Consider the following 17,204-nt stretch of genomic DNA (forward strand, 5'->3'; position numbering starts at 1 on the left):
GATAGCTAGACAGTTGAAATTTTCACAGATGATGTATTTCTGTTGCCGCTATAACAACAAATACTAAAAACAGAATAAAATAAAGATTTAAATGGGGCTCCCATACAACAAACGTGATTTTTGACCAAAGTTAAGCAACGTCGGGAGTGGTCAGTATTTGGATGGGTGACCATTTTTTTTTGCTTTTTTTTGTTTTTTTTTTGCATTATGGTACGGAACCCTTCGTGCGCGAGTCCGACTCGCACTTGCCCGGTTTTTTTATTCAAATGTGCTTGCGTCTCACTCTCATTAAACAAAATGTGAGACGCAACACATTGGACACGTGGAATACTATCCTTAAGTAAAGCACAGCATCAGTTACCGGTCAGTCCACACCGGATTGCTTGGTTCCTGGTAGTGTTATAAACCGGTCAAATAAGGTAGTGTTCATAAAACATGAAAACGGTTTTTTATTAAGTTATTCTAAAAATCACGACCACAGTAAATCGGGCTCACAAAGGAATTATTTATCACTAGAAATGAGATTTTGTTGATTTTAAAATAATTGTCGCGCATAAATACATTTCATCGTCTCTTTCTAATTTCTGTATATTTTTATAGTAAATTTATTTTTCTAATGTCGGCTTTCGATTTACAGCTAGAAGCGCCAGTAGCAGGCATGTGGCGCCTCCAAGCGGGCGCTTTGAAAACCATCGACGTCCTATGGGAATGTACGAGAGCCCTGACAGACGATGGCGCTCTTCCCCCACAACTTTATATTGGGGTGCACCGCACTCAGGTAACTCCTACTTGGGCTAGTAGCAGGCATGTGGCGCCTCCAAGCGGGCGCTTTGAAAACCATCGACGTACTATGGGAATGTACGAGAGCCCTGACAGACGATGGCGCTCTTCCCCCACAACTTTATATTGGGGTGCACCACACTCGGGTAACTCCTACTTGGGCTAGTAGCAGGCATGTGGCGCCTCCAAGCGGGTGCTTTGAAAACCATCGACATACTATGGGAATATACGAGAGCCCTGACAGACGATGGCTCTCTTCCCCCACAACTTTATATTGGGGTGCACCGCACTCAGGTAACTCCTACTTGGCCTAGTAGCAGACATTTGGCGCCTCCAAGCGGGTGCTTTGAAAAACAGCAAAACAATTAAAACATAGATTGTACTCCTCAAACGGTGACATTTTTGTTCAACTTTTAACAATTATAAGGTATTTAGACTCCATATTTTTCATTCAAAATAAATATTATCTTCAATGAACGCCATCGCCGCGCCATATCATTGTAATTAACGTTGCTTGTCACGCCTTAAACATAACAAAATTCGCAATACATTGCGTGTTAGAATAAATTTTAAAGTGTATTAAAAATCAAACCACAAGTTATTTTTAAAAGTCGCTGAACAAATGTTGCAGCCTGCAGTTAAATTTTTTGCTCATATTACAGGCCACACCCGGTATATGTTGTTGCTTTGTTTAAGTATTGTATTTTTTGTACACAGCTCTACATCCAAGAAAGCCACCACTACACCCAAAAACTCGAAAGTTCCGTAGCAGCATCACCGATACCCTGGAAGCTGAAGGAAACACGGCCGTTACTAAACGGCGGCGACACGGCGCTCTCACTCAAAGACCCGCCGGCCAATTCGCTCGTCACATTATACACGGCGCCGGCGACTTGTGAGTAGAGACTTTACTGCTTTGTAATAAGGTTTAATTTTGATAATAAATTATAGAAATCCAAGAAAGCCACCACTACACCCAAAAACTCGAAAGTTCCGTAGCAGCATCACCAATACCCTGGAAGCTGAAGGAAACACGGCCGTTACTAAACGGCGGCGACACGGCGCTCTCACTCAAGGACCCGCCGGCCAATTCGCTCGTCACATTATACACGGCGCCGGCGACTTGTGAGTAGAGACTTAACTGCTTTGTAATAAGGTCTAATTTTGATAATAAATGACGGCGTTTGCATGGGTTAGTTGAAAAGAAAAATATTTTGGAAGCTAAAATAATCGTGGCCTTCTTTGTTGCGGCATAATTGCGATGAGAGAGTTGCGAAAAGAAAGTAGAACTATATAAAACTATTTCGGGTTGGCGATATAGTCTACTACCTTTGTGACGCCCAAGCCACGAGTTTTTGTCTTTGAGAAAGCTTAGTCTTCGGACACAAATTAAAATGAAAATGCCCATTAATGATTTCATAGAAGTTTGACGTTTAAAATAACCTAACTCTAACACACACTAGCGAGTTCTTGGCAGTGAATGTGTTAAACTCCACTCAAAAAAGCATTTACATTTGAATCATTATTCCCGAAAGCGGTGGTGACCGATTGAATGACGTCCGTCTTTCAATCCGGAGGTCGTGGGTTCAAATACTGGTTCGCACCAATGAGTTTTTTGGAACTTATGTACGTATCATTTGATATTTACCACTAGATTTTCGGTGAAGAACTACATCGTGAGGAAACCTGCATACATCTGCGAAGAAATTCAAAGGTGGATGTGAAGTCCCCAATCCGCATTGGGCTATCGTGGAGACTAGTATAGCCCAAGCCCTCTCGCGCATGAGAGGAGGCCTGTGCACCAGTGGGACGTATATAGGCTGAAATTATCAATCATCATTATTTCCAGCGAACCACGGCTTCTTCCTCTACCTGCAAGAGACCTGCGACCAAGCCGTCCAAGTGACGGAAGACTTCCCCGAGCCCCCGCCCGTCACCAACGAGCACCACCACATCCACGTGCACGTCTCCTCGCTCTGGTTCTGGTGGAAGGAGGTTAGAATATCCTGATCCTGATAAAGTAATATCTTTGAATCATGATATCCAGCGAACCACGGCTTCTTCCTCTATCTGCAAGAGACCTGCGAGCAGGCCGTCCAAGTGACGGAGGACTCCCCCGAGCCCCCGCCCGTCACCAACGAGCACCACCACATCCACGTGCACGTCTCCTCGCTTTGGTTCTGGTGGAAGGAGGTTAGAATATCCTGATAAAGTAAAAAATACCCTTTGAATTATGATATCCAACGAACCACGGCTTCCTCTACCTGCAAGAGACCTGCGAGCAGGCCGTCCAAGTGACGGAGGACTCCCCCGAGCCCCCGCCCGTCACTAACGAGCACCACCACATCCACGTGCACGTCTCCTCGCTCTGGTTCTGGTGGAAGGAGGTTAGAATATCCTGATAAAGTACTATCTTTGAATCATGATATCCAGCGAACCACGGCTTCTTCCTCTACCTGCAAGAGTGCGACCAAGCCGTCCAAGTGACGGGAGACTTCCCCGAGCCCCCGCCCGTCACCAACGAGCATCACCACATCCACGTGCACGTCTCCTCGCTCTGGTTCTGGTGAAAGGTGGTTAGAATATCCTGATAAAAGTAAAGACACACTTCTAGCTGATTTAGACGACGCGCGAACTCGTATGCGATTTTACTTACATTGCGGACTGTTGGTACGTCCAATTCAACCGACCGATCAAAAACCGCAATGTAATGAAACTCGCATGCGAGTTCTCGCATCGTCTAAATGAGCCCTTAAGAAAGCACTGACTGATATGAACTAATGTTTCCTCGCGTTATCCCGGCATTCTTCGGCTCGTGGGAGCTTGGGGTCCCCTTGGCAACTAATAACAAGAATTGGCCTGATGACAAATTTTGAAATCCCTTTTAATATTGTCGGTACACTTGTATTGGTTCCAAAAAACACAATATTTCAGCTATACTCATAAGATTTAACATAAATAATTGCATTTTATTATAGCTAGTTTAAACCTCGCGCGAAAACGCCTCGCACGCCATTTGTGACGTCATAAATTATGGTGGTAGACATTGTTACATACTTACAGTTACGAATTTCCCTTGAATCCGAATGATATTGTTAATTCAGCACCATAGATTACGATTAGAGATCATAAATACGTTACAGAAATTGTTCACAGTAAGTCATTTTATACAAAGACTGAGAGTCACGGTTGCAATTTAAGATGAATTATTTAGATACATGTAAATTTTGAGTGAAAATCACCGAGGGCCGGTTTTACTTTTTAATTTTTAATTTTTTCTAGTTACGACAGCCAACATGGCAATGATAGTTCCATTCAGCCAAATAATTAAAAAGTTTTTTGGTGAAATATCGTATTATTTAGCATTTTATTTATATAATAACAAATAAATATTTACTTTATATCGTGTAATAATATTTTTTGGACGTAATAAATGTTTAGTGGCGAAACAATATTTTTTTTGAACCTCCAAACTCTTTGGCGAGTACGTAATGGATTACAGTCAATGAGGTTGTCTATGTTGCTCTAAGAAATTATGTCATGCATTGATGACGTCAACTCTTACGTCGCCTCTGATTGGTGTTTCAGTCAAAATGGCCGAGTGGAGAATTTCACACTTTTATTTTATTGAATATATTAATAATCCTTCAGTTTATACTGAGATTGGGCCATATTTTAGAATCATATTAACATATACGTTTCTTTGAAACCATTATTTCCATGATTCTTTGTTACTGTCATCAGGCCAATTGCCGCACGCACTAGTTTTTACGAAAGCTTTTATTTTAAAATATACTATCTACCTAAAACAATAAAATACTTACCTATTAATTAAAGCTAAACTTATTTAAGATAACCTCCAAACTTAGAGATTATAACTGAGTTCTGACTGATATACAAACAACAACACTCCTGTAACATCGGACCTTACTTATTTATTACAAATGGCAGTTCCACGGTACCTCTAAAATTGAATTAAATAAACAAATTGTAATTTTTTTAGGTGCTGCTGATCGCCGTCAGCTCCGCGCTGCTGATGAACCTGATGATCTGGCCGAGGTTCTTCGCGCCCAAGTTCAGGCCACATACTCCGATGCCTGTAGACCAGGTTAGTCGAAGCTGATTCTAAGTTATAAACCTCAACTTTTTATATTATTCATTCATTCATTCAAATATTCATTGATTAAGTCTATGAAAATATGCCCTCGAGACAGCTGAAGACTGAATTATCAAACGTCCATTTTTGAGAGTTAGGTTTACCGCATGATGTACGGAGTCATACAGCGCCATCTACATTCGCCGAAAAATATCAGGATAACTGCGTCTCCTAAGTGTACGCAGATTTATTCAATTTCTAATATGTTTCAACTGTTTTAGGAGGTGGTAATAGTAGAGCGTCATTACGACCGCCCCCCTTCAACCGGCGCCGAGTACAGCGGTCGGTACGAGAATGACTTCACGCCGCTCCGCTGCCTGGGACAAGGCGGCTTCGGCGTGGTGTTCGAGGCCAGGAACAACATCGACCACTGCTCGTACGCCGTCAAGAGGATCACTCTACCCAGACGGTACGTTGCTATTTTGTTTTAACCCGCCCTAACGTTAAGGCATCCGTTAGCTGCCGCGGTTGCACCGAGCGGGTGAGCGGGTTAAGGAAAAATTGTATGAGCAACCAGTTGCATCATACAAGTAGTGTGTTTATGCCGCTCCGAGATCAAAACTTTTCCGCCAGAGGGCGCCAGTATGTATGCGTAAGGTAGTGACAATTTAGTTCACCCTACTCCCCGCTAGATGGCGCCACTGTCTATGCGCAACGTTAGTTCCAAAGGTCTCCGCTAGATGGCGCCACTGGTTAGTTCACTCTACTCCCCGCTAGAGGCGCCACTGTCTATGCGCATCGTTAGTTCCGAAAATATCCGCCAGCCCCGCCGGAGGGCGACAGTATGTATGCGCCGCTGGTTAGTTCACTCTACTCCCCGCTAGAGGCGCCACTGTCTATGCGCAACGTTAGTTCCGAAAATATCCGCCAGCCCCGCCGGAGGGCGACAGTATGTATGCGCCGCTGGTTAGTTCACTCTACTCCCCGCTAGAGGCGCCACTGTGTATGCGTAACGTTAGTTCCAAAAATCCCCACCAGCCCTGCCTGGGGGCGACAGTATGTATGCGCAAGGTTAGTTCTAAAAATCCCCACCAGCCCTGCCTGGGGGCGACAGTATGTATGCGCAACGTTAGTTCCAAAAATCCCCGCCAGCCCTGCCTGAGGGCGACAGTATGTATGCGCAACGTTAGTTCTAAAAATCCCCACCAGCCCTGCGTGGGGGCGACAGTATGTATGCGCAACGTTAGTTCCAAAAATATCCGCCAGCCCTGCCTGGGGGCGACAGTATGTATGCGCAACGTTAGTTCTAAAAATCCCCACCAGCCCTGCCTGGGGGCGACAGTATGTATGCGCAACGTTAGTTCCAAAAATCCCCACCAGCCCTGCCTGGGGACGACAGTATGTATGCGTAACGTTAGTTCCAAAAATATCCGCCAGCCCTGCCTGGGGGCGACAGTATGTATGCGCAACGTTAGTTCCAAAAATCCTCACCAGCCCTGCCTGGGGGCGACAGTATGTATGCGCAACGTTAGTTCCAAAACTGCAGTATCAGAGGAGAAACGCAAAAAGGCCCATCATGTTTGTTTTATAATATGAGGCATATATCGGCGTTTTTTTTTTTTTTTAATACCACGTCAGTGGCAAACAAGCAGACGACCCCACCTGACAGTAAGCAGTCACCGTAGCCCATGAACGCCTGCGAATTCTATTGTTACCACGGATGCATTTTTATTTGCGTTTGGTTTTATCGCTTGTGCTTATCAAATGTATGGAGTTTATAGTTTACCAACCGCAAAGGGGTTTTTCTTTTATGATACCACATTGGTGGTAAATAAGCATACAGTCCGTCTGATGGTAAGTTGTTACGGTAGCCTTTGGACGCCTGCTTGAGAGAGCTGCCTCAGTTTAGGTATTCAAGTCCCCCCGCGGGGGTGGGGGGGAGGGGAGGGGAGGGGGAGGGGAGTGACCTTGACCTTGAGTGACCTTGACCTTGAGTGACCTTGACCTTGAGTGACCTTGACCTTGAGTGACCTTGACCTTGACCTTGGGTGACCTTGACCTTGGGTGACCTTGACCTTGAGTGACCTTGACCTTGAGTGACCTTGAGTTACCTTGACCTTGAGTGACCTTGACCTTGAGTGACCTTGACCTTGAGGGGGCGTGACCTTGAGGGGGCGTGACCTTGAGGGGAGGGGGACCGGGAGGGGAGGGTGCCTAACGGGGTGAGGGGAGAGGGTAAGCGCCTCGGCGACACGTGAGCAGTCACCGTAGCCCATGGACGCCTGCGAATTGTATTGTTACCACGGATGCATTTTTATTTGCGTTTGGTTTTGTCGCTTGTGCTTATCAAATGTATGGAGTTTATAGTTTACCAACTGCAAAGGGGTTTTTCTTTTATGATACCACATTGGTGGCAAATAAGCATACAGTCCGTCTGATGGTAAGTTGTTACCGTAGCCTTTGGACGCCTGCAACTCCAGGGTGGATACAAGCGCGCTGCCGACTGCCCAAAGATTCAATAACTTTGTTTTAAAATATGAGGCATATATCGGTGTTTTTTTTAATACCACGTCAGTGGCAAACAAGCAGACGACCCCACCTGACAGTAAGCAGTCACCGTAGCCCATGGACGCCTGCGAATTCTATTGTTACCACGGATGCATTTTTATTTGCGTTTGGTTTTGTCGGTTGTGCTTATCAAATGTATAGAGTTTGTAGTTTACCGACCGCAAAAAGACTCAATAAGTTTTTTTTTTTCACATGTCCCAATGGGTAAGGAGAGGCATAATAAAATAATGTTTTTACTCACATAATATTTTTATATCTAGCATAAATCTATAAATAATCTATAATAGGTATCTATTTCATTATGTCCTAAGGCTAATGTTTGATGCGGTTTGGATGGGATTGGGAATCGCTTATCATCATAATTCTTGAGAGCAATTTTGTTGACAGGTTGCGAATATAACTGGTGACCTTTACTACGGATAACATTCATGTTCCTATACTGAGGTGGAGCGTTCATAATACAATTGTGATAATCCTCACCGGAAACAGTTTTAGCTATGACACATTTTTTTATACCCTTGATTTTTTTAATAACATTATCCCCTTCCTTCTCTTTACCCCCCATTTTCCCCATTAAAACATCCTCTGCTGCTGCTTTCTCCACATAATAACACTTTGATCTTATTCCTATAAATTTTGAAATTATTCTCCCACTAACCTCGTCCTTCATTTTTCCCAATACATTCTTATTAACTCTAGGTAACGCGTAAATATTATCTATTTGGAAATCTGATGTATCGAATTTATCTTGTACATCCGGTTTGATATCCTCATAGAAATCATTTGTATTAATGTCATAGATGAATGAGTCTGTATCTGTATATAATAGTCGTATATTTTCACTATATTTAGGTAGCATATAATTATAATGGAAATCAAACATATGGGTTTTACTTAATTCTAAGACTGTAAACCCTACATATATAGGCTTATCATATTTTATACAATTTCTAGTCATTTGTATTATCGAAACATCATCATTGATTATGCATGAGCTATGAAAGTTAAGACGACCGATTAGAGCGCGCGCACCCAACCGTCTTCCCTGACTCTCCCAAGCACTTACTACTCTAACATCCTGTCGTTTTTCAACATTTTCCATAGTTTTACCAAAGACTGCATTGTTCATTAATTTATAAAAGTCTTTCTCAAACTTGTTTCTAGACTGTATTCTTTTGTCTGTATTAAGATCAATGTACGATTTAAGCCATGGACGTTGAGTAAACTCAAGGATGCGGTGGATTTTTTTTACTTTCAACCCATGTCTTATAGCCTGTAGCAGATTTATATAATGAATTACATAATTACATTTATCTTCTAGTGTAGCTAATAATTTATTTGTTTTACTCGTCCCTATCGATGGAGCCTTATTTTCAAAGCAAAACGGGAGGTCATTGTGTAAATCATGTAAGCTCGTAGGATACTCTAAATCTACTTCAAAAAAGTAACCCTTTTCATTTTCGGGGCATAATTTAGTCATATCGAAATTGATGGTTTCCTCTTCAGATAGCCAGCGAAAACCTCCTACAGGTAAATACTGGGACATAGCCCAGCCATACAAATTATTTGCATCTAAATAAACTATATAATTAGAGGGTTTATCTGAATCATAATTTTTTAAATATTTATTATTTGCTACTGCAAATTTCCCACAACACTGACTCAACCCCCCTCGTATTCCGGATGAAATAAATTTAATTTTTGACATGTCAGTGAGTAGCTCTAACTCAATTTGAGTGTGCTTTAACATAGAGTCCCAGCTGAGTCCAGGGGCGGTATAATAGTGAGCCGGGTCGAGCTTATACGTCTCAAGACAGACGTCACGGAAGTTCTCAAAAACTTCTGCCAATAACATGACGTCAGTCTTAAGGTAATGGTCGCTATACTCCCCCAGAGTTCCAATTTTGAAGGCATCCCAAACATTTTGGGCATGCTGGTAATCCTCATCGGAAATGGGGGAGCTGGCGAGGCTGTTATAGAAGGCGGTCTGAGGAGGTAGTGAAGTTTCCTCAAGCTGCGTCCACCCCCGTACGTACTCATAGGGGAACACCCCCTTGCGTGTTAGTAAATCGAGTTTATCATGAGGGAAATGTGAGGTGATAATGTTAAACTGATTTTTTGGAAGGTTTTGCACTAATGTATCTAACGAGGACGCCATAAATCTAAAAGAATCTATAAACCTAAGATCTAACTCTAAAACATCACTCTTCAAAGTAAGAGATATAAATTTCTCTTTATTCTGAGGTATAACATTAACATTGTCATACTTTTTCAAGGACTTAATTATAAAGTGTGAGTCATACCCACTGAAGTTATGCATCACTATTGGAATCTCATTACAAATTTTATAATTCAAGTTGCAGTTAGAATGTGCAGCACCCCTAAACTCACCCGTGAGATGACAGTGATCCCGTACCCTATCATCTCCCAACACTCCCCCACAAATATGACAGTTTATTGCAGACTGGAATTGCACCTGCTGCTCTCGTGTAAGAGAACGCATAGGTATTATAGTTTTAATCTTACTCGCAAAGGGCGCTAACTCGGTCTCCAATGATTTAATAAACTCTTTCGCACAGTCCTCGCCGCGAAATGTCACATATTTAGATTTTGATTCGTCGTATGAGCATTTGATATAATAACCAAAGCTATACGGCTCATGTGACTGATAGTCTACAGTATATGAGGAAGATTGAGATGGCGTGCAAGTGGGTATAATAGGTTTTAACATAGCCTCGAAATCTGCATACACGACAACTGGTGCTCGTAATTGATAGCGAAAGTTTTTAAATTTTAATATATTTTCTCCTTCATTCGGTAAAATGGTCTTTACATGGGAACAGTCGCGTTTTATATGTTCCTTGAATTTTACTTCATTGGAAAAAGGTAAAAGACATCCATCACAAAACCACATCTTATGACGATGTTTTGAAAGCTGCGCACTTATCAATCTACTTATATTTTTAATCCAGCAAAAGTGTTTTTGGTCACCATCTTCTATTATGAGCATGTTTATATGACGGTCGCGTCGCTTTTTTGTATGATACACCGGTCCTGCTATTGACTCATCAATAATTTCAAAAACATTAACACTTATATTATTCAACTGTTCAAACCGTTTAATCCCGCACAATGACATGGGAAAAGACACCCCCTCTAGGTTTAGTATCTCCTTATAGTGGGGATATGACGAGGGACGATCCACATTTTCATCTGCTGGATATAAAGCGCTAACAATGGCCCACGCAAAGCATGCGTCATCAACATTCTTAACATTAATACAGGCTTGCCTCCCTTGCACCCACTTTGGTAGGGGCAGGTATGATGATCCTCGCAAAGGTTGATATTTGTTAATATTCACTTCTAGATGTAACACTTTACTTATAGCCCACCCACTGTCCCGTTCTTGAAAGTCTTCAGCCTTAACTCTGATCTCCTCCATAAACAATTGATAAATTTCATTTACGTTGCACCCATCTAATGAAATTACTTTATTCTTGGTGTTGAAAGATTTCACCTCCTCCACCTCCTGATCATTATCATTCACCTTGATCCATTTACTATATCGTCCGAAAAGTTGCAAATTCACCTTAACAGCGCTCTTAACCCTAGATATATTCTCCTCTATGAGATTAACAACTCGTTGGCGTACACTGTCCATGAAATCGTCAGGAGTGAGATATTCTTCCTTGGTAAACAGTCTATAAGAGATGATCCGGCTCTTGAACGCTGATGTTAATATTTCAGTGTCTTCGTCATACATCTTACATTTTAGACTGTGTTTATGCATTGCACTTTTCAGATGATTATGCAATGATTTTACCTCTATATCACAAGTATCACATTTTTGCGTTTTGGAGGGTGATGCGTCATCATTAGCTCGTACTGATGGCCCTTCATCGCTAACTCGACTGCGTTTCTCCCCCACCAACCGTTGATTTGATTTTTCACATTTGGTAGGTATGGTATTTTCACGTTTTAAACTCGCTGACTTATCCGACTTTAAATACTTCATACAGTAAGTCACATGTTTAAGCATGTTGGCTCTCTGAGTAAAGTTGCGATTACAATATTCACACGGAAACATTTTCAATTGTCTTGTTACGTGGCTACACTGAGACTGACGCGAAAGGAAATGATTTGCGGGTGTGCCGTGTGGCGGACCGCGGGCAACTGCCAGGCCCTGCGCGTGCGGCTGCGGAGCGCGGCAGAGCGGGGGAGGGGAGACGCGCCGCATCACGCGACATCGACCTTGAATGTGCACGTGTGCCTTGCCCCGGCGGAGCAGTGACGTCATGCGCAGGTGTCAGGTGTCGGGTGGCACCAAAATGGCGGAGCATTTCCAAACCCACAACTGGCGGCGGGCGTAGGGAGGAGGGGAGACTCGCCGGCCAGGTGCGCCATCAAGGCCGATGTCGCGTGATGTGGGGCGGCCCCCCGGTCATCGCAACATCAAAACGTCGTAAGTGACGTGAAATTCATGGCGCTTACATCGTTACAGAAGCGGGGTGTGAATCTCGTGACCTAAACGTGTAAGCGCCGGGGAATTCACGGCGCTTACGGCGTTTCAGTCGACTGAGAGTGACGCAATATTGCGCAATGTTGTGCAATTTGCGCGTGTTTCTTTCGACTGCGAGTGACTCAATATTGCGTCATCGGGTAAGTATTCTCTGGAAGTTTCTATTGTGAAATAAAAGAAGATGGGTTTCGTTTAGTTATTTTTTATTTTTCATCAAAATTTAACCGATTCAATGGAAAATATAGGTATTACACAAAATATCGGCGGCATAACACTTGATTTCAGAGTCGACAATATCGTTTACATTGCACAAACTACCTATGATATTGCGTGCCTGTTGAATATTGACGGGGTGATATATCTTGAAATGTTTCTTGAAAAAGTTGAGACGGTTCTCGTAGGTAGACTTTGTTTTGTTCAAGTATCCGATACGTGCGTTAATACACTCCACGACATGTTCGATATGGCTCCATTCCATGTGGTTTATCACCAAGGGGTGTGAGTTTGTCATAGGTTCGTGATCATCGTCACAGGTGAGTAAAAGTAACGGCACCGGAGAGATACACATCTGAAGACGATTGCACTGTATCAGTTGCGGTGAAACACTCATTGGGTTATGAAAGAAGTTTCCAATGACTTCAACTTTTTCCGCAAACATTGCATTCCATTCTTCACTGGTGAGTTCATATCGCTCATTAAAATTGACACAGACATCTAGTCTGATTTTAGCCTCAATAAACTGCAACTTCAAGTATACATGGATATTTTCAATCAGAGCACTTGCACCAGCAGGACAGCGTTTGAGATTGTAGACACTCTTGCTCAGCTCACAGCGACCGACACCTTCACCGCTGCCGGAACAATCAATCGACGGTGTGTAAGAAGGTGAATAAATGTTTGAATAATTCATTTTTTATTTTATTTTAAAGGCTCCACGACACGTTTACAAGTGAGGACGGTCAATGGTCTACTGAATAATTTTACGAGTGGTACTGGTGAGAGCGTTATACTCAAACAGTGAATCGTTGATGATGAGACAGTATGCCGTGGTGTTAGCCGGCACATCCTCTTTAAACTCCATTTCCAATTTAATATCAATAGCACCAGCTCCCGAGTTGAAGCTGTCACACTGTCTTGACGTGTCAATGACAATTAATGGAGACTGTGTCTTGTAATGAGCGTAATTTACCTGAGGGCTGGTATGATGACGGTTGTAGTACGACCGTTGGAAATTGGTAAATGCGTCATATAAGAGCGCATAGTTGTTTGTTTTAAATTCAGCCGAAAAGGGATCGTATGGATAATACTGTGCGTTCAAATACACCCTGCAATTGGTAAGATTACAATGGTCGAATATACTCATATCTTTGTTCTTCTCGTTCCTACGAGCCGTTTGGAAACCAACAATGAGATAGCGAGGTTTCTCCAGCTGAGTGCTAGTCTTGATGCACCAAATATGACGTTGTGAGGCAGGCAGTATGGGATATTCGTACAGTTCCCAGGTGCGGAACGCTATCTGAACCGGTATGCCCCTCTCAACATACGACATTAGACGCAATTTCTCCTTATCAGATACTTTTATGACTGGCATCCTCCATGTGACACGGGTGATTTCAATCTCACCATTTGGTGTTGGCGGTTGCGGTACCTTCTCCGCATCAACGGGTGCTAAATCTAAACAGTTTACATCTGTACTGGCGCGATTTAATATCAACTCGTGTTTCCCATTAATTATAACCTTTTTATAGTCCTCGGCGAAACCCAAGAAATGAGATAGTGGTATAGTCACAGTAAACTTGTCTTGAATCTTTTTAGCACCAACTTCCCACCCCGCCGTCTGAAGACTATGGTCCATTTCCTTGGTGTATGAGACTAGTCCCTTAATGGTGGACGTGATACCGCAGTTTCTCGCGCGGTCAATCTCCACACCGTTCAATTCATAACGAATGTCTTGAAATAAAAATGCAGCACCGTTGTTGATCAGTAGACATCCTTTCTCCACTGTGCCCTCCACTAATATTTGACTGTGACTCGGTAGTAGAATTAAATCTTGACGGTTGATACATATGTGGATGTTTTCGTTATTTTTGAACGAGTCATTATACGGAGTGTACGGGTGAAATTCTATACTTTCTATACTATCATCGAATAACACCTTCTCACCAATGTTTAAGATAGATGATGAGGACATACTTGGAAACCGATACTCTGTAAAAATGCACTATTTTCTCTAGTCAATTTCTTTGGCTGTTGTAGTGACTGGCGTTGCTGTCTCTCGTTGTTAATACGACGACGACGACGACGACGAGTAGTACTTGCCCCCACGAGAGCAAGATCTCGACTAATTGTAGAAGTGTTGTTACCAAGGCTTTTATTGTTATGAATAATCATTTCTTTTTATTTTTTACTTTTTACGAATATGCAAACGAAGTGCAATGCTTTCACCTCGAAAATTCACCGTATTACCGTGCTCGTTTACAATGCGCAACTCAATGTTTTGTATGCGATTGTTACTCTTCTTGACAGGTAAATATATAATGTTGGTAGGTTGTTCAATAATTTGATAGCCGGGCGGGACGTCGGGTGAAAACTCGTGTAAAACATGCGACGGCTTGTTGTTTACGAATGAGCCCTCCACAATATTGCACTCTATTCTTATAGTGTTTGTTATGATTATGTTTATTGTTTTATCCGACCAATGTGATGATTTTGCTTTAAGCTTTTTCGGTGAATAACCAAACAATGATCCTATGCTGTTTGGTTTGTCAAAGTGAATATCATACTTTGGCGAGAATATCATACACTTGGAGGTATTGTTGTTTACAAAGATATCTGCCACCGCCATTCTTTCACCCTCTGGGCCTTTAGCCCTCTTGGTCATTTCCTCCTTCAAGAGGTGTATTATACTGGAGAGCTCGTATGAACCTTCAGGAATCGCGATTACATCATCTCCATAGTGAAACAGATTATTGCTCTTATCAACATTGGGAATAGTGTTGAAAGTCTTAAAGTACACGAGAGCACACTCGTAAAAACCATCATTGTCCAATTCTAGAGCCGGTTGAAAGTCTACATTCAACACAGACTCGTTACCGCTCAGACTTATTGTGAATGATGTCATGGACATGATACCTGCTGCTGCTGCTGACGGGTAGAAGTTTAATGTAAGAATGAAACTACACATGTAATGCTCATGATATTTATTTAAAACAAACGCTTAGCATTGGTACACAGGAAATCCAAACACAAGTGTCCACAATTTACAGTATTAAATTTCTGTAGGCGATTGTAATTATACTCTATTCGCATGTTGCGCTGTAGTTTGGTACCGTTTATATAATCAATAAACTCTCGAGGTGGTCTCAAATCACCAAAGCTATCAAAATATAGACAATAATCACCCTTTTTCGCATAGGCACACCAATGTGTACCTTCACCACGCTGAGAGTCTAAATTAATGATACCAGTTTCATAATAGTGAGGATTCTTTGGGAGATTATCTCGCATGAAAACACCTCTAAAGTAGGGGATTTTCTCTCTACGTGCAAATCTCACAATGTCCAAATCGGTGAGAGCTTTATCCATTGGAGGTAAATTTATTTTCTTGTTTTTTTTTTTCTTTTCTTCATCAATTTTGCAGTTGCTGCCGCTACTGTTCCATTAGCCGGTGTAATGTAGAGTCCCATTCCACGTTTATAAGGTGCTAAATATAAACCTCTACCGACAATCTTGCTTTCGGTATTATTATTATTATTTCTATTCTTTACCATTTCATAAATATTTTTAGCAGCAGTGGTAACACCACCGGCCAAAGTTCCCGTGGCGGCTAATGCACCCAGTAGCGGTATCAAAGCCGGTAGGAAACCGCCTCTCTTAGGTATTGGGATGACTCGCTGTTTCTGATGTCCCTTGACAATTTTCCCTTTAACAAAATGTTTTGCCGCTTTTACGCCCACTTTGAGTAGTTTATTAGCAGTTGTATCCTTCCTTTTCGCAATGTGTTTTTTTACAGCGTCACGACTTGCTTTTATGACTTTTGATATGGGGACCATGCCCATACCGTGTTTAACTTTATACTTCATAATCTTATCTACCGCTAACGCGGCAATGCGTTCACCAATTGGATTGTGACCACGCCAACGATTTTCAGCAGCTTTGGCCAATTGTAAATCTGCTTGATGACGTCCCTCCAATGACTTGTCACGCGAGTAGGCAATATCGTGTAATTTACAAGCTTCGTCGAGCGGATTCACACCGGGATCGTTGCGAGCCAATCTCTCCTTCAATCTAGTACCGGGACCGCAATAATTGTAACCGGGTATGTGCGCTTCGAATGGTAGATTATTAATTAAACTATTTATAATACCACCACCGCTTATGTGAGTCTGCTGTCTACGTCTACGTAGTTTGGGGTTATGTTTAACACTAACCCCACCAGTGTGTGTTATCATCTCAAATACCTATACTTGACTGTGTACGTGAGTATAAAGTATGCCTATATATATTTAATATTTGGGTGCGTATATGTGTGAGTATAAAATACACGTCCTAATGATTTGATATGTCACAGTGAAATGAAGCTTAAAAAACAAAACACGTCGCTCGCTATTAAAGATTGGAGTGTTGTTCTGGATGATAATGTGAAACAAACAGTGACTCATCGCTCCTTTAAACACGGCTCGTTGCTGGCGAATAACATTAGATGTCTCATCTGTGGACCTTCCAACTGTGGCAAGACAAATGTTCTATTGACTCTGCTCTTACATCCGAACGGTGTAAAGTTTCATAATGTTTATCTTTATTCGAAATCATTGAATCAACCCAAATACCAGTTTCTGAGTACAGTTTTAGAGCAAGCGGGTGACATTCCGTTTCACACGTACAATGATAAGAGTCAAGTCGTCCCACCGGAGGAAGCCGCCGAGGACAGCGTCATTGTATTCGATGATGTGGCTTTGGAAGATCAAGATGCCATTCGTCAGTACTTTGCAATGGGACGGCATCGTTGGTTGGATTGTTTCTACTTGTGTCAGACATATAGTAGGATACCTAAACAGTTGGTACGTGACAATGCCAATCTTATATTGCTATTCAAACAGGACGAGTTGAATTTAAAACATGCCTATGACGATCACGTGAACACCGACATGAGTTGGGGAAAGTTTAAGGGAATTTGTCGCGAGTGTTGGCAGAAAAAGTACACTTTTTTAACAATCGACAAGGAGAGAGACATTGACAAGG

General features: G+C 42.2%; 1 protein-coding gene across 1 annotated transcript in view; it reads left to right on the forward strand.

The window, feature by feature from the left end:
- LOC134668821 (eukaryotic translation initiation factor 2-alpha kinase-like) overlaps positions 1 to 17,204 on the forward strand; it is a 44,086-nt gene that overhangs the window by 15,141 nt on the left and 11,741 nt on the right. Inside the window, exons 6-10 of the mRNA XM_063526282.1 lie at positions 638 to 778; positions 1,498 to 1,675; positions 2,630 to 2,775; positions 4,784 to 4,888; positions 5,158 to 5,345. Coding sequence (XP_063382352.1) covers positions 638 to 778; positions 1,498 to 1,675; positions 2,630 to 2,775; positions 4,784 to 4,888; positions 5,158 to 5,345 — 758 coding nt within the window. The remainder of the gene's footprint in view (positions 1 to 637; positions 779 to 1,497; positions 1,676 to 2,629; positions 2,776 to 4,783; positions 4,889 to 5,157; positions 5,346 to 17,204) is intronic.

Source organism: Cydia fagiglandana, chromosome 1 (assembly GCF_963556715.1).
Source record: "Cydia fagiglandana chromosome 1, ilCydFagi1.1, whole genome shotgun sequence".
Classification (NCBI taxonomy): domain Eukaryota; kingdom Metazoa; phylum Arthropoda; class Insecta; order Lepidoptera; family Tortricidae; genus Cydia; species Cydia fagiglandana.